General features: G+C 44.3%; 1 protein-coding gene across 1 annotated transcript in view; it reads right to left on the bottom strand.

Moving 5' to 3' along the window:
* Positions 1–1,104: 1,104 nt before the first annotated feature.
* LOC307245164 (cadherin-6-like) overlaps positions 1,105–25,510 on the bottom strand; it is a 75,509-nt gene continuing 51,103 nt past the window's right edge. The window contains exons 4-12 of the mRNA XM_080020598.1: positions 24,017–24,136; positions 20,204–20,371; positions 15,714–15,901; positions 9,333–9,586; positions 5,746–5,882; positions 4,607–4,728; positions 4,028–4,145; positions 3,200–3,451; positions 1,105–2,492 (exon numbers count right to left, since the gene is read on the bottom strand). Of these exons, the coding sequence (XP_079876724.1) occupies positions 1,990–2,492; positions 3,200–3,451; positions 4,028–4,145; positions 4,607–4,728; positions 5,746–5,882; positions 9,333–9,586; positions 15,714–15,901; positions 20,204–20,371; positions 24,017–24,136 (1,862 nt within the window). The 3' untranslated portion in view covers positions 1,105–1,989. The remainder of the gene's footprint in view (positions 2,493–3,199; positions 3,452–4,027; positions 4,146–4,606; positions 4,729–5,745; positions 5,883–9,332; positions 9,587–15,713; positions 15,902–20,203; positions 20,372–24,016; positions 24,137–25,510) is intronic.

Genomic DNA, 25,510 nt, shown 5'->3' on the forward strand with positions numbered 1-25,510 from the left:
CCATGTGCATGATGTTTACATAGCTCTGAATCCCATGCGTATGAGTTCACTACGTACAGTTGTTTGTTAAATGTCTGTTTTGTGCACCAGCGGAAATCACTTTGATACACATACACGTCCGATAATGTGTGACACATGTCTAATAATGTACACCAGTTATCCTTTTCCATAGCCTGTGGGTTGTTTGTACTTTGATTTAAGGAAAGGTTTCTATAATTGACATACTTTGTGGATTCCTTTCAACCCAGGAATTCTTCTGAAAAGTCAGTTCCAGTTAATGCCCCATATAAAAGAAAGTGACTATTTCCACGGCAGATTATATTGATTCAGATGCTATTTTTCAACAGCAACTCAGGGGAGTTAAAACTACAAGGGTTTCGCTCAATGGGATATTTGATTGAGTTTCTGACTCGATGGGGTCCTGTGAAGCACTGAGCTAACTGGCTTTCATAACACGTCTCACTACTTACTTAAGACACTGTACAATATGTTAATTGGAGGAACCAAGTCGTAAATGGAGTATAAATGCTTAAACAAAAACCCTGTTCTTGTCCTCCTCAGGATGGGGATGCCTGTCGACACGTCGGAGTATCGCCTTCCAGTTCAAGGGATGGTTTTGTGAAGTAATTGGCATCGGTTTGATGACATTCAGCTTAATGAGGAACTATTTGGTATTTCAGCTGGGAAAATACAAATTATAACAATAATGTTTTGAAATGACAACCAGGAGGGGGGGGGGTGTGTGTGTGTGTGTGTGTGTGTGTGTGTGTGTGTGTGCGTGTGCGTGTGTGTGTGTGCGTGCGCCAGGTCTTGTGGCGACAGACCCCACAATCGTCTTTCAGCACAGCGCCATGTGAAAGAACGTGAACATTAACCCCTTAGCGACAGCATGATTCACAGCTGGATAATATTACTTACCCATCCTGCACAATATGGGAAAAGGTACATTGAAGCGGGTCGAAGACCGTACCGGTGTCAAGTTGGCTTTTAGCCCCTTTGCTTGTAAGCATTTATAATAGTGTCTTTATTTTTGAGGGAAATAGCTCAGAACTATCTCCGAACACATATTTTTGTTCAAGGTACTTAATTTTGCCATATTTGTGTGATGTGCTCATTCCAATTGAAAGGTCAGAAGCGCCATTGCATTAACAAATGCAAAAGACAGCAAAATGAAGTACCCGTGGCAAAAGTATTTGTTAACATTACCCTAACCCTTTGACACTGCCTTTTAAGTATAGTGTCAGATTTTATCAGGAGTTTGGAACTCAGCTGTGGATAAGAGGCTAATGTGAGGTAGGCGGTGCTAAAAGAGGGGCTTGCTCACACTGTAGAAATCCCCGGGGGACAAAAACCAGAAAAACAGAACAACTGTACAGCGTATTGTATCATATTACCGTACGTACACAAGCTAAGATATAACTCACAATATGCAGCATTTTTATGTCCCAGAAACACTGTAAAATACATAGGCATATCTGTTGGTTTACAAAAAGAAAAATGCTTCGTCGCTGTGATCGGCACAGTCATCGATAAAAACAAACAAAAATAACATCAAAATAATGTCAGTCGATATAGATATATTTGGGCCTCGCGTATACCCATATACATAAAAAGGTCTTGGACACAAGTTATTTTTTTATTTTTATTCGCTATTCACTGTCCTTGCAGAGACGTAACTAACACTGACAGGACACACGTAGCCTACATCCACTCACTGGAAAGGTTGGGATCGGAGGGTGGAGGAGGAGGAGGTCAGGCTGTCGGTCGGCCGGCGCTGTGACCAATGGCGGTAAATGAGCGCTTGTCTGTCCGCTCACCGTCCGTTGAGCTGGTTCACCACAGTGTTTGTACTGTACGTCCACAGGCTGCTTGTCCAAACAGTTTTTTGCAGCCGATAATCTCAGTTCAACATTCTCGACATCTACAGGTGTGTTTGGGTGTTGGTCTGTCCATCCCTCCCCCACTGCTCTCACGTGTCGCGGGCTCTCGTTATGAATCCCGATCGCTGTCCTCGGCCCCGTACATGTCCGCCAGTTTCTTGAACCTCGGCCCCCACTCGCTCAGGTAGTTGTAGTCCTGTTCGCCCTCGGTGGTGGCCGACTCCAGCGAGCTGAGCGACTCGGCCACCGAGCCGTTGCCCTCGTAGGCGTAGGTGGCCAGCGAGTCGTAGGGGGGGGCCGCCGGGTCCGAGTCGTTGTCCTGCAGCCGCCCGTTGATGAAGTCCCGCACGTCGCCATTGTTCTCCCGCACTGGCGGCAGCACGGGCCTCCGCACCGGCGGGTAGAAGGTCTCGGGAACAATGTCCCTGCGCTGCTTGCTCTCCTCGATGGCCTCCGGGTTGCGCAGCGTCCCGATGTCGAAGGCCTGCGTGTCCTCCTCGCCGCCGCCCTCGTCGTTGTAGCTCACCACGTTGTCCCGGACGTCCTCCTTGGAGATGATCAGAGGCTCCTTCTTCCGCTGCCTTCGCAGGGCGGCGAACAGGACCACGATCACTGCGGGAAAACACAGAGGGAAGAACAGAGGGAGGCGGGGTACACGGGGGGTGAGTTTAAGAGAGGGGCAATAAACAAGAGCAGCCAGAAAAAAAAGAAAACAGAATACCAAAGAGGTTGAGGTTGAATTTGTTTTTTTTGTTTTTTTTTGCTTGTTTGGGCTCCGTGAGGAAGGTCTGACGGCGTGGGCGTGCCGACTGATGTTCAGGCACTTTTTGTTCAACTGGGAGACGGGCAGGGCAAACGCTGGGATACGTTGTTTTGAGTTCTCTGTCTTTTAGGACCGGGACGCAGAGCCCCTCCGGATTACAAGGGGAACATGATTTTTTTTTAAAAACCACAAAGCTGTGAACAAGACGGCTTTGTGCCGGAGAGGCAGCTTCTAAAATTCAATTGTGCCTTTTAATACTGCAGCACATCTGTCTTTATTGGATTGGGTTTCTACAAACCCAACTTCAGATTTATTGGGTTAGACTGCACTTGTCAAATGAATGTAATTACATTCTTTTTTTCATTTGCAAAAGCTTGTTTTTAGTGCTGCGCTGTCATTTAATTTTCCAGTGAGGGGAAAATTCTATAAACAGGATATTATAGGCATGGCAATGTCTAAAATATCGAATCATAGCCTCTGTGAAAAAGGCTCATAATAGTGAGCCGCGGGACCTAAGTGATTATTTCACCTAAACGAGGCAACCACTCCCACTCACTTAGCAAGATGATGACGCAAAGCAAGATGGCCACCAGGGCTCCGGTGCTGAGCCCTGCCCGTCCTGTCAGCGCCTCGGCATTGCACAGCTTCATGTTGCCCTCGCGGTCACACGTGCACACCCTGACAGTCAGCGTGTTAGTGCTGCTCTGCATGGGGAACTCGCCATCCGAGATCACCACGGGAACCAGGTAGACGCTCTTCTGCAGACTGTTGTAGCTGTTCCTGCGCGTCAGGATCCAGGCCGTGTTGTCTGCCGGAAAGCAGGGTAAGGGTACCATTAGCAATGCAACGTTGAGGGAAAACTCAGGTATTCTCTAAACTTTAGGGGTCAGGATAGGGTTAATTTGTTCATCATTGGGAGTCCCAATAAAACCGAAATCATTGGCATCAAATTCCTATGGACTCTTAGTTCATCCGTTATTGAGAAAATGGGGCGATCATGACCACGTTCTCTGGCAACCACGATTCTAATGACCATCTAGGCTAAAAAATACCTTTAATACATGCCTTTTTGTTACTGGGTTTTCAGAGACGGTGGCTGTAGGCCTTCATGGTTCTTGTAATTAGTTGGGTGAAATATCAAACAAGATAAACATTTCAATGAACTATTTGCTGCCGTTGCATCCACGCATGTGCTTTGCTCATTATCCGCCGCGCAGAACGTCAACCAAATCATTACATGACCATCCAGACAGAACCTACATCTCCATAAACGGGCCTCGGGTGACGGACGAATCTCACTGATAACAGAGCAACCGTTGCCGCAAATATCATTAGTATGTGGAGGACATGTACGGACTGGAGCTGTAGGCGGAACACCGTTCACCTTTGTTGTCGCGGACAGAGAAGTTGGCCTTGCCAGAAGCCTCCGGCGCTAAGCTGAAGAAGAAGCGGTGGCCACCGACGGGTTCGTCCGGGTCGGTCGCGCTCACCGTCTGGATTCTCTGCAGAAGAAGAAGAACCCAGAGCAGATTCACACACCGCTGCACAGAACAACCTTTACAATTTGGCATCTGCGTTCTCATTTTGGGTGTGAAATTTATCTGCTAAATTTATGTTCGGTATACCGATTGCTGCTGCCGCTTTGTAATTGGAGCGCCAAAAAGGCCCTCCATGGGGCAGTAAAGAGATGCTCTGAGACAAACAGCACAAACACATCCTGTTTCTTTGGCTGTTTTAGTTTTTGTTCTAATTTAGCGTAATATCCATTTAGCTGAGCCTCTCTTACCTGATATTATCTGAATTGACCCGACACAAGTCCACCAACCTCACCCTGTGTTTCGGAGGTCTGGTTATTTCACTATTATTACACTATTATTAAACTCTAAAATGGAACGGTGGAGCAGGTGGAAGCCAATGGAGGTGAAGCTGATCACCGACTTATGGTTTTCGTTGCAGTTCATACCTGGTTGGCTTTGGCGTTCTCACAGACGAACGTCTCATAGTTGGTGGCGAAGGACGGAGCGTTGTCGTTGACGTCCAGGACCCTGATGTACACTGGGACACGGCTCATCTGCCGAGGGTTGTCTGCGAGACGATAGAGAAGGACATGATGAATCAGTAAAAGATTGGACAGATGTTTAAACAAAGTTATTCAGAAATCCAAAGTTTTGTGTCAAAGGGATTTTTCATCATCTTTAAGTTGTTTGTCTTGTTTTTTTTGGGGGGGGGGTTGGTCTCTCGCCCGCTTCTCCTTTTTGTTGGATCATTGTGGTGTGGGGATGGTGTAGTTTGAGCAGCCACACCTGACCTGGATCTAGATAATTGGGGACCCAGGATCAGAGTGGCTGCATAGCTGTTGCTGATTGGTTGGTCTAACGAGCAACAGGTAAAACCCCCATCCCCACACACACACTCAGTTGAGGAGCCCTTGTCATGACACGTGTCCATCTGCTCCGGGGCTTGTTCTATCAAGCCCCCTCTCCACAATAAGCTGGTGTATCTACAACCCCATTGTCTGTGTCACGGTGCCCGAGGTCCTTGAACACGTCACGCGTGGTATGAAAAACTGCCATAATCATCTTTGCCTGTTTAATTATACACATGGAGAACAAAAAATATTGCCATGTGAAATACATTTTTTGAGTTCAAGTCAAATAGATTCTCACAATACAATCGGGATTCTGCAGTGAATTCACATTCCTGAGAACAAAATACCTCTGAATCTCGATTTTTATTTCCCAATTTAAAACATCATTTTTTTTGTGAATTCTGGGTACATTTTATTTTCAGTTTCATCTATTTTTTTCAAAATTGTGAATTCGATTTTTTTTTTCTACCATGTATATTCTTAAAGTTGTATACATATGTTTTCTGTATTATTATTATTATTATTATTATTATATATTATTATATTTTGTAACAGTTAACTTACACTCTGTACCATATCCCTGTATTACGTTCCTCACTAAGCTGTTGGAACACCCACATTAATAAAATACTACATGATCTTATCAATGTGTAAATTCCACATTTTCCCATCCATTCGGAGCTCCGCCATGTGCTGCCGCCGCTTGTTGACAATACAGACGACACGTTACTCACTGAACTCAGTGGCGACGATGGAGACGTTGTGCCAGGCAGCATCCTCCCGGTCCAGCTCCCGCAGCAGGAACACGGAGCCGTTGCCGGCGTGGACGTTGAACACTCTGTCCATGTCCGTACGCCGATCGATGGAGTATCTGCAGAACCACAGGCGGGGAGGGAGGAGGTTCAGTCACGCTCCGACGGAAGGAGCAAAGGAACAGCTACGGCCGATAGCCGAGCTCTGATACACCTTCCGATGGGGCAATCAAACCTGGATCGATTTAGAAGAGCCGTGGGGCGATCGTGAGCACGTTCTTCGGCAACCACGATTCAGAATCCGACGTCAACCGCTCTGGTGACTCCCCAATGATCCAAAAATTTGGATTAAAAAATATGAGTTTGTCCATAACATTCTTTTTTACTGGGTTTTGGTCTAATAGCGCTTGTCTCACTTTACACTTAAAGTACATTAAAGATAAAGTACTTATATACTTTTACTAATTTTTTACAATATCAATATGGCGGTTAGGGCCTCAGGCGGTAGAGAGGGTCGTCTACAGTACAGTAGTAATTGGAAGATTGGCAGTTCGATCCCCTGCTCTGAATACATTTGGACAATGGCGTCTGATCAATGGCACGATGTAATGTGGTACTTTGCCTTAAGCCATTTTGTGTCATGTTGTGTATTTGTATGTTTGCTGAAGTGTAAGGTCTAAGTATCTCTTCCACCGTGCATGCAAGCACTAACACACACACACACACACCCACCCCAACCAACAGGTCATCCCGTCGTGTTGTTTTTCCGTGTCCGCGACTCGCACGATACATCAGTGTGATTAATGGAGGCGTGGACACCGGGGGGAGAGACACCCCCGTGGGGGAGGGGCATGAACCGGCAGCACTGCACGTACCATCACTCCCCTCCTCCCCACCTCCCATCTCCCCCCTCCTCTCTCTTGCCTCACCCCAAACCCCAACTCCCTCTGCTTCACCGCCGCCATCCTCCGTTTTAGCGTCTTCTAGCTAAACTCCACCCTCACCCCTCCTCCTCTACACCCTCACCACCACCCCACCCACCCCCTTCCTCTCCACTGTGGCTGACGGTGCGTCTAAACTTGTTAAATCAGCGTCGGCAGCTGCCTCTCTAATTGCTTTCCTCATACAGGGATCCACTCAGCCCTCTACTGATTAACGACAGGGAAATGGCAACCTGTGCGTTGGTGTGTGTGTCTCGTCCCGGTCTGTGGACGCAAACTGTTGTGAAGTAGTCCTGTTTTGGGCAGGTGGTGGTGGGTGTACTGTAGTTTCTCATTTCCCTTTGTTTTCTTGGGGGGGGGCAAACAAGTGGTTCTCAAGTGGGTTGGAGTGGGTTGGTGCAGGGTGACGGTGTTGGTGGTCCATGCAGTAAGGGTTGATGAGGTGGGTGTGAACTATTAACCACTGTGGATGGATCAGCATCTGTTCACACATGGAGTTGTTGTTTTTTTGTTAATTTTTGTCCACCATGTCGGCCACAAGTGCAAGTACTTCCGAAATCAGAGAGTGGCTGAATTTTCTCAGAGAAGCCCTCATGACGACTTTTTTTTTTTTTTTTTTTTTTTTTAAGACCAATGAAGTGTACGTAGTTGGAATTAGATTTAACCAGTAGGACGCCTTGGAAATGAAGCAGTATCCGTTGAGCTGTCCTCTGTTTATTCATCACCTGATATTCAAAATCTCTTTTTCCATGGAGACCTGGCCGAGGTCGGTTCTACCCAAAACATTCTAGGTGTGAACTTTCTCTGTGCTGAAGAGGGTGAGTACATTGTCTTGTATATTTCAAGAGTCATCAGGTTGGTAGCTTAGTTTTCGGCGCTATATGGAACATGTTGATATGCTTGAGGATTGTGATTCCCCTCCCCTCCATTCCTGTACAGATACTCAAACCAACTCAATCACATATTTGGTTCATGGATGCTTATGCATTTAAAAAATGTAAGTCTTGCGTTCAAACACCACATCCCATATTTTATATTGCATTGTTGAGACGGTAAATTGCTGTGATGCATTGCTGCATTAATCATATTTTAAATTATTGAATACCCGCAAAGACTGCCCATACTGTGTTTTTGTACCACCAGATTTTTTCCAAATAAACTGTGACTGTCTCACACATTTTAGCTTGCAACCTCACGGAGGACGGAGCTGGGAAACCAGGGTGTGGATGGAGTTTGCATCCGTGCGCGTGCATGCCCCATGCAGTCGAAGCTAATACGGATAAGCATCTCGGTGTCTTTCAGGAGCCCGGCGGCCCCCGGGCTTTGCAGCGCTGTCTCCTCGTCTCCTTGGCTTTAAATGCCAGGGGGTAGGTACCTCGCTGATGATGGGTGATAAAAGAGAATGATATCATATTTGACACCTGCAATAAAGTGCCGGAACTTCAACCTTGAGAATCAACTCCCACAGTGCCTCGTAAAAATAAAAACGTATTTTAGAAGAACGCAACCTTCCACCACCTTACTAGTAGTGCCGCTGTGTTCATTCATGAGCATCTGAACCCTGGTCGGTGCTTTCAATGGACGATGTTGCGTAACTGAACCAACGCTTTATTTTTTGGTATTCGCGCTGCGCTGTGTGAACGCCTACAATAGTTTGACCCATGTGGCTACTGCATCTTAACTCCTCAACCTCCACTATCTTACCTTTTCTTACCCATGGTGCTCTTTGTCAATCGAAGAGATTCATCCTCCGTACAAACCAAGACCTTGTAAAATGTAATGGGGGATTTCTCTTTACAATATCTGTCCAATGGGGCCCTTCCTCACCAGGGGCCTCAGCCCTGGCTCCTTGTCGAAGCTTTAGCTAACCTCCCGCAAGGATTACGGCAGCTTCCACAGAGGGAATCTCCTCAAATACTCCCTTTACTCCCTACCACTCGCCCAGAATGTCTTCAGCCTCCTTTAAATTCTCCTTCCTGCGTCTCTGCCCTTCGATGACCGCCTCATTCGCAGGCTGCCCGTGGCTTTCCAGATCAAACCTAAAGCCCTGGAGCTGGTGTACAAGGCCATCTTTCCCGACTGCTACCCCTACACCCCTACACCAGGCCAAAGACCATACCATCCCTTCCATCAGCCTGTGCTCCAATACAAGACACTTGGGCGGAAAAATCCATTCCCTGAACCCTAGTCATGCGCCTTCCTGATCTTAAATCCAGTCTTGGCTTTTTCAACACTGGGCAGAGTTGTCTATCCAATGAAAAGAGCCATGTAAACCCCCATTCCCCCGCAGTGATTGTGGCATCCGGTTAAGTTTGGCTTCTCAAAGAACCAAAGCTAATACAACCTATTCTACTCTTCCTGCTTCAGAGCATCCACTCAATACAAACAGAATACATACGCCTTCCAGGTCGATTAATAAGCTGTCTGAATGCTTGTCCACAAGAGCCTGAGAGCTCAGAGGTTAGATGTAGATTCTCGTCCCCTCTTATCTCCTCCTCACTTGACCAGAAGTGCGAAGCCTCCCCGCCTGGCGTTTCATAACCATAACCGCTCAACGCGCAAGACCCCGCAAACGCCTTTAATATCGGCCTATATTGAGCAAAGGCTTCCAGACAAAGGTTCCCTCACCTGACGGGGCTGCGGTTGACGTCGGGGTCGGAGGCGCTGACCGACCCGACGATGATGTTCCGCGCCGCGTCCTCCTTCACCTCCATCACGTAGCTGGAGCGCTCAAACACCGGCGGCTCGTCCACGTCCTCCACCACGATCTTGACGGAGGCTTCGTCCCTGAACGGCCCCATGGACATGAAGCGTGGGCTGACGTGGACGTTGTCCACCTGCACGCGGAGGCTGTACTGACGCTTCCTCTCAAAGTCCAGAGGCTGCGGGGAGGCGGAGGCAAATCAATTCTTTTAATTCCTAATTCCGAATAGAAGAAGTGAATGAAAGAACTGAAGCACAAACATCAACACAAAACAACAACAAGGATCCAAAGGTAGGAATAAATGATAATCCCAAACAGATAAATTGGCATCGTACTTTCAATTTGATTCAATATGCAACCCTCAAGGCAAGTGCTAGCGGAGAGCGTGGGAGAGAGATTAGGGACTCGGTTTATGGTCTGTTCACAAAACTAACAATGGCCGTGCTCTTGCTGTTGCTCCGCGTTGTTTGTATCATCCTCTTTAATCTCTGCTCACAAGCTGAAGATAGGACTAAATCCTTTGTTAGCCAACCGTGATGGAGTCGGTTTTATCTGATCTTATCTTATCTTATCTCATCTTGGCCCGGAGCGTAGGACACATTAGCAGACTGTACGTTATTACCGCAGAGCAGTGGGTCTACTTTGCAGAAACTCTCTTCTCTCAGAGTAAGAACTAAGCGGCTTTTCCCCAATTTATTAGATCCGCCCTGGCACGTCCCCATAATATCTCTCCTTACCACAACCTGCCTGAAGTAACAAAGAAAATCTGAAAAGGACGAAAGTCGCTTTGACAGTAGAGGATTGGTGCTGGCGTGTAATAATTAAATGTTGGGTTGAATTCACAGTATTTTTAAGTGAAGCAATCAAACATCTGGTCTGACCATGTCATTTCCATTTAGCGGAGCTGGGTGCTTGCTGTGTCTTTATCTGTGTATTGATACGGTTTTGTATAACAATGGAAGCGTTACATTATGTATTCATATATTTTAATAACTATTTTACCAAATGACCAATAAAAAATAACAATTTTTAAAATGTTCTATTTTTCATAATAATAATATTTATTATTATTTGAATATTATATCATATATATTTATATTAAATATATACATTTATATTATATACAGTGTGTGTGTGTATGTATGTGTGTATATATATATATATATATATATATAATTACATATTTTCTATGGTCTATATTATATATATTATATATTTAATTGTAAAATGTTTAGTATTTTGTTGCTGCATTACTAAATGTGTGTATAAATGGAGTTATCTAAACTATCTAAACGAGTTGTCTAAATTTTCCAGCTGATTTTCCTCACATTTTTCTCATGTTCCTCACATTTGAGAGAGAAATATGTTAAAATGAATGTTGAAAGTAAATGTTGAATCTAAATGTCTCGCCGAATGTATAGCCAAATGATAATGAAAATATGCAAAAAGTCCACGCCTCACCATAGCCACGCTGCCTTCGTCAAACAGCAGGGACAGCCCCGCCCACACCACTGAACGCGTATATACACTGTATGTGTTTGAGTAGTATATAGAGTATAGTGGAGCAGTATAGTGGAGCAAGTTCGATTTTGCCCTCCTCCCATGTTTTTCGTTGTTTCAAACTTGATAATAAGATCTGTAGGACAAAATCGAGTGTGTGTTTGTGTGTTCATACATATATATAGACACCGTCAGTGGTGCGGGCGGGGCTGTGCATGCTGTTTGAGGAAGGCAGCGTGGTTATGGCGAGGCGTGGGCTTTTTGCATATTTTCATTATCATTTGGCTTTACATGCGGCGAGACATTGAGATCCAACATTTTACATTTAACATTAATTTTTTTTCAGGATTTCTGTCTCAAATGTGAGAAAATAGATCAGCCAGAAAATTGCAACCGAATTTTTACATTTGGCCCCCCACACTAAACATGGTTTCATTCATTAATCCATCTGTGCGTTCTCATATTTGTGCGAATAATTCCATCACACAAAAAAATCAGCTCAGATTGGTTTTAACACGCAGGTAATGTGTGATTTGTTCATAAATACCTGTAAGTGTTAATAAATCCATAATGAAAATGTAATTACAACTGTGTGTGTGTGTGTGTGTTCATTTGCATAAATAAATCCCCATACATCTGTCATGCTGCAAGCGATATTCAAGAGGAATTAAAATGGAAAAGTAGTTAAGATGGACGTAAAGAGGCACTGAGGGCAACGAGGAACAACACGTTTGCAGCCTCTCATTGCAGTGCAAAGATGGGAAAAAACCCTGCTATGAACAGAAATCCATTATTATTTTGACCATTTTCCCCATGATACACATGGCCTTGAACAGGAGTACATTTTGTTCAGTCCCATTAAAAACACCATTAAATACAGAAAAATATGTCATGAATACATTTACCTCTATCAACAAATATTTGATAGATGGATACGATCGTGATATTCACAGCCTCTCAATTCTGATTTCTGTGCATCAAGGATAAAAAAAACTGAATTCACTGTCACAGTGATCGCCATTATTTGAGGTAATTGCACTTTGTTAAAAGATATTCCGCAATCATATAATTCCACTCAAGGTTAAGGAGAATTGTGAGGCAATGTTAGAAAGTAAGAAGTTGCAACGAGTAAAATGTGAATCAAGTGTGTTTCCATCGCTTGGGTTAAGGCAAATTAACCCCAAATGCTTCTGCTCCAATGTTCAATGTCACTAGCAAGCTCCTCTGCCTTAGACGTGTTATTACATCGTTATAAACTATGATAGCAGAATAAAACTGACAGAAGAGGAAATTAAATCCACAACTTCCATTATTTGTACGACAATCAATCGTCAACTAAAGTTTCAATGACCGTGACGGCCCCGATAAGGAGTCGGGGCGGCCCAGCCGAGTTCACCCCCGGCGGAACGGTCCTCAAACCCCTTCCCACTCCCCCCAAGGCCCGTCTCACCTCCCAGAACACGCTAACAAGGAAACACAGAAACCGCCCCCGAGGTGTGAGCGCCGATCCGAGTGCCGCTCGGCCGCTCCCTCGAACCACCGCGTCTCCCCTGCAGGGCATCGTGGCTCCTGTTTACTCTCCCCCCCCCCCCGTACGGCGCTGTGAAGCGCCGTTACCTGACATCCAAGACCATCGATGCGTACAGCGTAACGCCGATCAAAACCCGGCAAGTCCGGCACACGGACGCTGCGCCGACGTTAGAGGGTCGGAGCCGGCCGTCGAAAGGGGCCTCGGCTGCTGTCGGATCTCTATTGAAGACCGTTTGGAGGAAGATACGATTTGGCTGCAGACTTGTCGAGGTGAAGGGAAACGTACGGGATTAAGGGCAGAGGTACGGGAGGCGTTCAAGTTTCATTTCAAATTTCCTAAATGTACTTCAGCGCTGCATAAGAAAAATCCAGGCAGAAGATGTGAGCTCCGACCAACCTTAAAATACAGTCAGTAACCATAACGTTTAAGCGTTTGATTAACCAGGAGAGCAGGACCGCATGCCCTTTGGACTTCTCCAAACTCCAACCTTTTTGGGGAAATGATGTCTGTTGTTTTTTTTGTGGACATTGGGCAGTGGTGTTCTCGACAAGATTCAAGTATATGTGCGTTGAGTAGGTGCGCTGTCCAATTTTGAATCCGAGTTGAATCAATTCATCAATTGAGTTCTGAACTGGGCGTGGTAACATTGCCAACCCTTTAAAACACTAGAAAAAAACACAAAAATCCAACAACAACAAACCAACACCCTTATCTTAAATCAGTGGCCATATTAAGCCGGCAGTTATGACCATTTATTTGGTCGTCTCTTTTTCAAATTGAGTTAAGCTGCACTTTATCCGTCCCCACGGGGAAACTGGTTCTCCGTTGTACTGCATTTGACCACGCCTACCCTTTTAGGATCACTGGACACGCTCACCGACTAACTCCAAGCTCTTCCAGCTCAGTGCCTTGCTCAACGGCAACGGCACGAGTGGGGGTGAAACGGGAGCACCCCGGGCATGGTGGTGGTGGTGGTGGTGTTTTCAATGGAGGCCTTTTTTCTTCTTTAATGTAACACGCTCCCATTTCCCCTCATTTGGAACTGGCCGCCTCCAAACAAAGGAACCGCCGCTCAACAAGGTCACATCACGCAGTTCATTAGGTCTAACGACGGCGCCGGGTGCCAACCTGCCGACGCCGCAACCCCCAGAACTCGCTTCCCAACGCTGTGTTTTTCGCTGCCACCCAATACCCTAATTGATTTCGGGGCAGATGTTTTTTCTATTTCATTTTTTATTTTTTTTCCCCCCCGTCCTCTCTGGAGAATCGGCCGCTACGAGCATCTGAGCTGCGATTAAAGTAATGGAGCGGAGGGGAGGAAAAACCTTCTTCTCAAACACTCAGGCGAGTGGGAGGGGAGGGACATTCCAGGTCAATGCCTCCAGCAGGCGGCGGCGGCGGGCGGAGGGAGCTTTTCTGACGCCATCCATAATAACCTGATATGAGTCATTGATTTGAAGGAAGGAAATAAAGATCTTTCTGCCTCCACTGTTCAGACAGTGTCAACACAAGGAATCCATCGCTGGTGAAAGAGGAGGAGGAGGACCGGAGCTCCCATTTAAATAGGTGGAGAATTGGCGTTGGGTTAGCTTTCCACCGCGCAACGCAGCACCCTCCTGTACACCCCACCAGCGAACGCCGGCTCGGCTACAAAGGGCCATCGTCCCTCCTTCCATCCCGTGATGGAGCGCACGGATAACGCCGGAGAGAGCGGCTGTCGGGGTTTTCCGTCGAACGCGTCGGAAGCTGGGCGTCGGGGCGGTGTTTCTGCCGCAGCCCGCGGGTTGTGAGGAAAGGGGAAGAATATATATAACAAAAATGTATAGAAATGAAAGGAATTTCAATTCCAGCTCGTTGAAAAACACATGTCGTGGGAGCAGGAGTAACTGGAGCGTTAAAAACCGATCCACCGCTCTGATTTAAGGTGTTTTTATATTTTTATATCCAACTCTGACTGGATGTATGAGGACTGCAGGTATCAGGGCGTGAATTTAGCACTTTCTAGGACATGTTCAAGACTTGCTTATAATAGTTGTACTGGGTTAGTGCTATATATTTAGAACAGAGCAGTAGTTATTAGATATGTTATGAACTAGATCATTATATGAACTGTTATTAGAACAGTTTGCTTGAACATCTGGAGTCATTTTGACACATATGTTATATATATATATATATATATATATATATATATATATATAACAAATAGTCATTTTGACATACTGTGTGTGTATATATATATATATATATATATAGTCATTTTGACATATATATGTGTCATTTTGACAAAAAGTGTATATATATATATATATACATATATAACATATAGTCATTTTGACATGAACAAAATCATAGAAAGCAATCAAATCAGCTAAATATTTACGTTGAAATGAACTCTATCGTACTCTACTCTATTGTAATTTAAGGCTATTTAAGGACTTTTTACCGACTCGACAGATGCCCTGGTTTCTATCAGATTTGACTGGAGGCTGACTTGGGGCTCAATAATTCTCTAATTTCCATTCGCATCCTTCAAGACCGACAGGTGGACCGTTCGATTTTTGTATTGCAATAAATCACATTGTGTCCTTGACTGAAAACAGTCATTCTGACAAAAATTAGAAAAATATGAGATTTTGGCTGTATCGCCCACCCTGCTCTGTTAACATAATGCGTTAAAGTCAAAGTGAAATTGAAAATGTTGTCACTTTGAATGTAAATAATATCAATCAAAGTTATTGTACAACTGACTACTTCATATTTCAATTTCATATTTTTTGGAGATGCATTCCATCTGGAAAATGCATAAAAAAATATATAATAATAATAAATAAATGCTAATTTATTATTTATGTTCATGCAGATTGTGAGACCATACGGAGCAGATGAATATGAACTTTTTTTTTTTTTAACATAAATCATTTAAATTTATTTCTGACTTAAAAAACCCTGACAGCAACAACCAAACCAGAACCACGTATAGGTGTTGTATGTCTATGTATATATATATATATGTATGTTTTGATTTCTCAACAAAGGTGCATTTTAATTCAACTTGGCAATAATTGCAATCATTTTATATTAAAATGAATACCTTATATACCAAGACAAATAAATGATGCTGTGCAAAGAATCACATTCATTTATTCTGTATATTTTTATATATCATATATATATTTATATGTATATTATGTTAGATTCGAGTTTCACAATAAAAGCCCTACAGCTTAAAGGAGCCTCAATGAAGCAGACGTGAGAGAGGGCTCCTTCTGACCTTCCTCAGGGTGATCATGCCCTCCTGCGAGCTCTTATTGGTGGAGATGTCAAACACGCCCGGACCGTCGCTGCTGATGATCCTGTATTCCATCTCGGCGTTCTCCCCGATGTCGGCGTCCACGGCCCGCAGCGTGCCCACCAGCGAGCCCAGGTCCAGGGACTCCTGAGCCCGGAACTCATACAGGTCTGAGGGACAAGGACATACAGTGTAGGTCAGTGATTCCCAAAACTTTTTCAATTCGAGGACCCGCGGTTCTGCCCAGGTGTGCCGTGAATTATTTTCAAATTCCACTCAAAATGCATAAATAATGTAAAAAAAAAATTGTTTTGTGTTGCAAGATCCAAATTTGCAAGGCTGCACTAATTCATGTAATTGATACGTTCCAGCAGAACGGCATCTCTGTAACGGCGATTGGAAGCGATGAAAGGCTGTTTTATTTTTTCTGTTTATTTGAGATTTGGCTCTTGACGAGTCCCTCGCGTCTGATTTTCCAAGTCTTGATTGATCACATTCAGTTGGCTTAATACACGGTGAGCGACGGACGCAAGTTAATTGTTTGGAGTTTGCGGATTGAAGATTCATTCAGGTTTGTAGAGTGACTTCCAACTCTCCATCAAAGAGTTGTTCGCTATGAATGAATCGTTCGACTATTAGGAGGCTGTAATAAAAATAATAAACACAGTTCTGGTGTTTTCACTGGTTAACAGGATAGTGGTCTCACCCTGTGATTATTTCATAGTAAAAAAAAAATGTTTTGGAGACTGTTCTATTCTATAGGAGGGCTTGAAATGGGAAATAAAAACTATAAATCCTGTAATTCAAAAAAGCTTTATCTCCTGTGCCATTTTACTGGGGACCCTCTCAAAGGACCGACTGGGGGGGTCCCCAAACCCCATGTTGAGAACCTCTGTTATAGAGGGTTAGACATGGACGCTTTAATTAATTTTCACACCCGAAACGAAACATTTGGCCTCCTATAGAAGTTGCCTACACTTTTTTTTCATTATTTTCATGATCCAATAGCAAAAACTGTAGTGTGTGTCATGTTATTCTCTGTGAATCAATTCAGATAATTGTTTTGCTTGATTAGAAAGGACAGTGTGGAGACAGAGGGAGGAACATGCAGCGAAGGGCCTCTGGCCGGATTCAAACCGGGGGTGTCCACGGGGAGAACGTAGCCTTAATGGTGCACGCTCCACCAGGTGAGCCACTGAGGCGCCCCAGAATAACTTTTTATTTCTAATGTGATTTCCAAGTTTGAGGCCGACAGAACTGATGGCTGCCTGTCGGCGCTCTGTCCCCGCTGCGTCTCTCATGCTTTAAATGGATGTTCTGTGAAGGACACACACACACAAACACACAAACACACAAACACACACCTCTGATACATACAGTTACAATGGAAACATGTGGACGGGTCAAAATTTCCTCACTTCCCAAAATGTCCTCACTCATAGGATTAAAAACTCACACTGGTTCTCACAAGTATAGGAATACACACACACGCACGCACACACACACAAACACACACACACACACAGACACACACTCTTGTACTGGTATTAAAATGAGGTCCAGGTAAATACACCTGGTAAGCAGCAGCCATGTTTCTGGTGCACTTCTCAACCAAAAACAGTACATTCGGAGGCCGGTTCTCACATGTATATGTAACACAAACACACACCAGTAAAACAAGCTGACAGTGTTGTGGCACGGTGACACCTGTGCAAACATACGCTCGCTTTTGTGCACGTGAACACACATGCACGGAGATGACAAATGAACGTGCACACCGCCCCCCCCGGGCGTACAGATATTTAGCATCAGGAGAGAGGAAGAGAGGAGGCATCACTCCGCCAGACAACAATGATATCGCTTCCTGACACTCCAACTCCTCTGGGTGTCCCGCTACAATATCCCCCCCTCCCTCCCCCCGTCTCTCTTGCTCTCTCTCGCTCTCTCTCGCTCTCTCTCTCTCTCTCTCTCTCTCTCTCCCCTTCTCCCTCTCTCGTGCACTCTCCCTCTCCATCAATCTTCCCCTTTTCTCCTTCAATCTCCTCTCCGTGTCTACTCCTTCTCAAAGCCAACAACCCATACACCTCACACACTCTCTCTCTCGCTCTCTCTCTCTCCCTCTCTCTCTCTCTCTCTCCCTCTCTCTCTCTCTCTCTCTCTCTCTCTCTCTCTCTCTCTCTCTCCCACACCATCACCTCCACCATCCCTCCCTCCCCTTCACTGTCCGTCTCCCCTGCAATTCCTCTTCTCCCTCTGTCCCTATCTATCTCTCACTGCTGTCACCGCCTCCATCGCTGTTGTATCCTTCTCCCTCCCTCCCTCCCCCTCCTCCCCTCCCTCCCTTCATCCACCCCGCCTTTCACTGTCTCTCTGTTCTTTGGTTGGAGGTGTGTGCAGATGACAGTGTTTGCCTCCTCGCTGGCCGGAGTGATAAATGAGCGACGGGGTAGCGCGGTCACGTCGCGTTTTGTCATGTGAAGGGGGGGGGGGGGGGGGGTGCGCACACACACACACAAGTGCACAAACACACTGCGCGTGTGTGTGTGTGTGTGTGTGTGTGTGTGTGTGTGTGTGTGTGTGTGTGTGTGTGTGTGTGTGTGTATGTGTGCGCGCGCACAAACACAACGTTGTTATTGAGGGGAAAGGGAGACAATGACACCAGTAATCTGTCAGTCTGGTCTGGCTGCAACTTTGCAATTCACCGTTTTTTTTACACGGAGTAGGAACGAGGGAAGAAAGGAGAAGGAGGGAGATAGGTAGCAGGAGGGAAGGGAGGAATGAGGGAGTGGTAGATAAGGATAAAAGGAAGGCACCACGGGAGAAGGAGGGAAGGAAGGAAGGAAGGATTCAAGATTCAAGAGGTTTATTCGTCACATACGTATACATACTTTTATAGATATATGTAGTGAAATGTCAAGGAAGGGAGGGAGGGAGAGAAGGAGGGAGGGAGAGAAGGATGAGCGGGAGGAAGGAAAAAAGGGCACAGGTGGGAAGTCAGGAAATTTAGAAGGAACCAGGGAGCGGGACGGAAGGGAGGAACGAAAGAAGGGAGCAGCAGCAAGAAAAGGAAGGGACAAGGGAGTGGGAGGGAAAGGAGAAGCATAGGGGAGGTAAGGAAGGAACCAGGGAGAAGAAATGATGGAAGGAAGGAGGTTGTAGGAGGGAAGGAAGGAATGAGGGAGTGGTAGGGAAGGATAAAGGGAAGGAACAAGGGAGAAGGATGGGCGGGAGGGAGGAAACAACAAGGGCTCTGGAGGGAAGTGAAGAAATAAAGAAGGAACAGAAGAAGGGAGCAGCAGGGAGGGGAGGGAGTGACCGGGAGGGAAGGGAGGAAGGAAAGAGCATGACGAAGTCAAGGATGAAGAGAGGGAAGGAAAGAACCAGGGAGCAGAAATGACGGAAGGAAGGAAGGAAGGAGGGAGGGAGGGAGGATGAGGGAAGGATGGAAGAATAGAAGGAAGAATGGAGAAAGATGGAAGAAAGGAAGGAACAAGGGAGCAGGGGGAAGTAAGGAACAAGGAAGATTAGGACGAGAGGAAGTGTAGCAAAGGGTGAGATGGAGAGAATGCAGAGAAGGATGGAACAGAAACGAAATTGCGAACATTGGTTTGAGAGAACGAGAGAGAGAAGGTAAAAAGGGAGACTTCCTTCACAGAGAGACGGAGGAGAGATAAAGAGCGGAGGGAGAGGAAAAAAAAAAGAGCGAGAGTGGAAGTGCTCTATTCATTTTTTAGGGATTACGCTGCTGATCTGATGCACTTTGCTGACGCTCTGTCGTCTGTATATTTAATTATTATTAAGAGCAGCACACTGATCCACTGCATTTAGAGATTCACCAGATGTGTGTGTGTGTGTGTGTGTGTGTGTGTGTGTGTGTGTGTGTGTGTGTGTGTGTGTGTGTGTGTGTGTTGATATACTTATTAGGACCAGAGTTTTTAACCCTTAGAGCGACGACATTTTGGCCGCTCCTCAAATTTGTTTCTGTTGTAACTTCCTACTTTGTGTGTGTGTATGTGTGTGTGTGTGTGTGTGTGTGTGTGTCTGCGTCTGCGTGTGTTTCAGTGATGTTCTACACCATCAAGGGCTGGAGCGATATATCATTATATTATCGATATTGTGATACGAGTGGTTTCGGATACTGGGAGACATCTAAGCACCAACTTGACGCTCGTCAAAGTGGGGATATTGCATCTATGGAAACTGTGTGAATTTGAGTGTCACATCAGCTACTTTGATTATTTACTCGAGCATGGGCGTAGCTCAAAATGGATAATATCCAAATTCTGAAAACATATTAAACAACATTTTCTATCAAAAATATCAATGTATAACTCAAATATCAGCATATTAGTCTGAGAAACATCCCCTTGACCCCATTTGCGTATCAGAGTGACTCCAGCATTGGGGCACGACCCAGGGGTTGAGAACCTCTGGTATATTTTTAATTATAAATGTGTTTTTTTTTTGCTCACTCTTGCTGAAGCGCGGCGGGTTGTCATTGACGTCGCTCAGGGTGATGCTGACCGTGGTGGTGCCCGAAAGACCCCCCATTTGGCCCGCCATGTCCTTGGCCTGGATCACCACCTGGTAGTTCTCCTTCACCTCGCGGTCCATGCCGGGCAGGGCCGTCTTGATCAAACCTGAGTGGAAAAACACAGAGCAATATAGTATAAACAGTGTGTGTGTGTGTGTGTGTGTGTGTGTGTGTGTGTGTGTGTGTGTGTGTGTATATATATATATATATATATATATACAAGATTAGGACATTTAGGTTCCATAGATTGACCCCCAGTGAGAATTCAACCAAATACTTAGTCCGTGCATGTATTAAGTACTCAAAAGTTCTCTTGGGTAGTACTTGAGACCTTAAGATCATTTTAAGATTAGTGGCTTTTATGTTAACAGAAATTAATCAGCAACAAATGGGAACAGCAATTTGGATTTTGGACATATGTGTGTTGATCTGGCATTCGTCACAATAATGTGCTTCAATCCTCTCTTATTTTAGACAAATAAAAGAGAACCCCGGTTCACCCATTAAAGGGAAACTCTGGTATGTTTTCTAATGCCGGGCAGGGCCGTCTTGATCAAACCTGAGTGGAAAAACACAGAGCAATATAGTATAAACCTTGTTTTTTCGACCATTGGGAGTCAACCCGAGTGATTGGCATCAGTCTTAAAACCAAGCTGCTGTAAGGAGCACAATGGAGCAACTGCGGCCACATTCTTTGGCAACCATGATTGCCCTATTGCCCCAAGTTACTCTCTCAACACTGGATCAATGGATCCATTGATTTAACATAAAAGATTCAGATTCCAATGACTCTGAGTGACTTCAGACTATCGAAAAACAAGGTTTTAGGTTGAAAAATCCCAGTTTTCCTTTAACGCTGGGTTATTAACTGCACACTAAAGTTTTCCTTTAAATTTATGATGACATCATACAATGTTTTTCTTTATATATATTTTTTTACTTTATATTTATTTACATATTCTCAAAAAACAACTGCAATTCAAGAGTTTCCCTTATATTATTAGGAATTTGTATTGTTTTGGTTTTATGCCTCACAAATCATATTTCGTCCAAATAAGCAACAAATTGACATAAAGTAAGATGTTTTTATTTCATTTTTTCGAATGTTCTAAACTGACAGTGTGTTCCTGGTCAAAGTGCGGATATTCCACATACGTTAAAATATTTTCACATAACCTCACTATTTTACCACAACAGAAACGTTCACTATTATCTTTATGTAAAAGTGTTAATGATTGTTTTATTCAATTAGGAAACGGAGGAAATAAATACATCTATAATAAAAACAAAAAGCTGTTTTTATTGTTTTTGTTTGGAGAAAGGGGGAACGGGGACGCGCAGCGAAGCCGAGATCGCTGTGATCGCACGCGGTGCACCGCCAAACCTTTTTCTTTTTATTATTTTTTAGAAGGGTCAAAAATACAGGAGATTTATGGGAAAATATTTAAACAGGAGGACAGCGGGAGAGAAGCGTGGAGTACAGGAGAATCCCGTGAAAAACTTGAGGGTTAACAGGTACGCCTCAAAAACAGCAAAAGATACAGACAGCGCAATTATTTTTGAAATACTGACATTTCCCTCGTCCGCTGTTTTGTTGCAGACAGTTGGTATTAATTTTTCTTTCTTTTCAAATATTCGTGCTGGTCTTATTCCAGTTTGTGTGTTAGTAGGCCCATCAGAGACCCAAATGTATGTGCACAAGCACTGAAAATGTGAGTTTTGCATAACTTGTCCCCTTTAAACGGCCATTTTTTTCTACGTTTAAAATTTTTATTTCCTTTTCCCCCCTAAGTGTAGCACCAGGAGCCGCTGGCGCCGCTCGACACCCATCTTCTCTCACCCCATCTTCTGAGACTCGGTCGGATGGAGTCTCATCTTTGTGCTAGCAGCGGCGGCGGCGTTGTATTTCTAGTTTAGAGTCAAAGCGGCGAGCGAGTGAAGTGGTAATTGGCTGCATATTCAAAAGGTGCGCCTCCGTCTCCTGTCAAAGCAGATCTTAAGCTGCTGTCTACACTCAGAGTGCTGGATACCAGGCATCATAACAAAGAGGAACGAGGGAGAAAATAGAGAAAGAGAGAGAGAGAGAGAGAGAGGTTGAGAGAAAGAGAGAGAATGACTTAGTAGTGCAGGGAAAGAAAAGAAGATGGAAAAAAAAATATATATATATACTGTAAATATATATATATATATATATATATATATATATAAAGAAAGAATTTCACCCCAAATAAATTGCTTTGACAAAGTTCAGCACACCCAATCTGAATGGGAGTGACTCATTGAATATCAAACAAAGTGGAGGGAGGGGCGGGGTGACGCGCCACCCCCCTCCAGCTCAGATCGAAATGGCTGCTGCTGAAAAAGTACATTGTCAAAACAAAAAAACAAATAAATGAATGAATACGTAAGAACAAATAGAAAAAGAGAAAACGTAAATATATTTAAAAAAACTTTAAGCAGCCTCCAGAACCCCGCACATATAAGAAAAAAAAAACCACACACATATAATATATGTATGTGTGTGTATATATATATATATATATATATATATAAACGTGAAAAAGGGCCAGCACAACATTTAGTCTCTCCACAACGAGCCATGTCAGGAACAGAAACCCCCGAGGAGCCGCTCAGAATACACCACCGCTCCGTGTTCCCTCTGTCGCTTTTTGACTGTTTATGGAGAGCAACGTGAACAAACACACACACACAGCGACTTACATATATCAAAACATACTCTCACACACACACACACACACACACACACAGATATACACAGAATCTGAAAGGAACGTGTACATGCCGAAAACCCCATACACACGCAGCACAAGGATCAAAGCATAGACACACACACACACACACACAGAGTGCAGAACGATATACATACCCAAAACAAAGTCAACCGTTACTCAAAACACACATATTGAAACACACACACATTCAAGCAAAGAAACAATCATACAGACATACAAACATAAATCTATATGCACATATGTATGATAAGATGAGATATGTAGAATAAATAACACTTAAAATAAAAAAAACATCCAGGCGTTACAGCTGCAGAATTTGACAGAGCTTCGCAAAATAGTGATCCGACAATAAATATAGGAAAACATGTTCAGAATTGTACAGCTGCCTATGTTGATTATGTTAATAGTGACGTGTGTGTGTGTGTGTGTGTGTGCGTGCGTTTCTTTCTCTCTCTCTCTCTGTCTCTCTCTCTCTCTCTCTCTGTCTCTCTCTCTCTCTCTCTCTATATATATATATATTTAAATATATATACTGTATACAGTGTATATATAAATGAAAGTAAAAGGGGAGACAGACAGGCAGAAATCCTGCTTATAACGTGTTGTCCGAGCCTGTCTTTGTGTAAGAGGGAATGTCAGCTTACATAGCGCATGTGGGATAAACCATATTACTGTTAATCCCTGCGCTAATCTGCAAATGGCTTTTTTCCCTGTCATTTCCCTTTTGTTCATGTTAAAAAAAAGGAGAAGAAAAAAAACAAACAACCGGGACGCTTTCCAAAACACACAAAAATGATTAAAACTAGCAAGTGGCTCCGTTTATTGGGGCTGCTGCCGCTGCTGGTGCTCTGCCCTTCTGTCGACTACAGCTCCCTGTTTTCCCCGTCTGACTGAGAACCCCCCTCCCCACAAAATGTTGTTAAAATGACATCAGTATGTAGTCATGTAGACTTCTCAGCAACGCTCGCTTGGGGGCGGGGGCGGTTTCGGGAACTGACCGGTTTCAGGGTCCACGGAAAAGTAGGGCTGGCCCTCCAGGATGCTGTAGACTACCTTGGCGCTGTTGCCGTAGGTGGAGTCATCCGCGTCCACGGCCGTCACCTGGATCACCGAGGTACCTGAAGGGGTTTGGGAAGGTTTTGGGGGCCACACGGGAAAAATGATTTCGATCAACTCTGCAATACTGCCGAAAAAAAAACAGGTCTGGTGGACATTTGGTTCAGTTGAAGATAGAGTCCTAATCAGAATCACAATCTGGTACATTTTCACATATGAGGAATTTGTTGTGGTAAAGATCAGAGCATTGCTGAACAGACTTTTGGTATTAAAAGCTCAACAAGTAAGAACAAACGAAAAATAAACAAGTACGGCCAAATCTACAAAATAGCCAAATATACAAAGAAAATTGCCAAAAAAAAAAAAAATTACCAAATATACAAAAAAAACACTGAATAAAGAAATGTGATTCTATGCACAGGATGAGTAAGGTTAAGAGGCAATATCTGGGGCTTAGTGGCAGTATGGCTGCTCGTATGGTTTCACAACCATGATCATGCAAAATTTTCCTGATCCTTGCATTACCCAAACCCGTCCAAACACCTCTAGTTCTCGTCGCCTTGAAGCCTGATTGATTTCCGCAGGTGATCAATGAATCGTAATGCATTTCTTGCTGCTAAGGATGCAAGTGGCGCTGATACCGGTTCCCCGCTTGCAAAGACCCAAAGAAACCTATTAGGCTATCCACAGATCTGGGAGGCCTAACAAAGCAAATATCTGATCGCAGGCGATCGACCCTGATCCCTTTTTTCTTCCAGAGGAGGCTGAGAGAACAAAGGGAGATGGGTTAGCCAAGTGATACCTCCCAAATGGTGCCTTACGGGGCCAAGTGTTGCCTCATTACATGCGTGAGAAAATTAATTGAGTAGAAATATTTAATGGCAAAGTGGTATAAATATAGAATTGTGCAATACAATGGAATAATGACCCCGAGAAACTTCTCTAATTCGATGTCAGTCAGGGTGAGTCTCACCGAGTCCCCCCCCCACCCCCCACCCCTCATAAAAATCATGTAGTTTGTAAGGATGAGGGATTATGTGTTGTAGAGGAAGAGCAGGAGAATAAAAGAGGAAAAACATGGGGGCTGTAAAAACAGAAGGGGCATGCTGTGCCGTGGCGTGACAGTAGCTGGCTGCTTTTTGTGTTGCATGGCACCAAGTGACAGTTCGGGGATTCCTGGGCGAGTTCAGCCAACCTTAATAACTAATACCTTTAACTAGGGAATTAGACTCAAAGGGGCTTTTCTGACATGGCAGCAATCCGAAAAAAATATATATATATCGGCGTTCCGCATCGTACATCTTATTGCAGACTTTAAGCTTGACAAGAAAGAGTTTTCTGACAAACAAGATGGGGAATAACCACTTTCTGTTTTTTTTTTTTTTTTTTATATATGAAGTGGGAGTAAATTGCTTTGACTGCAATCATTCATCTCT

This window comes from Zeus faber, assembly GCF_960531495.2.
Source record: "Zeus faber genome assembly, chromosome: 19".
NCBI classification, from domain to species: Eukaryota; Metazoa; Chordata; class Actinopteri; order Zeiformes; family Zeidae; genus Zeus; species Zeus faber.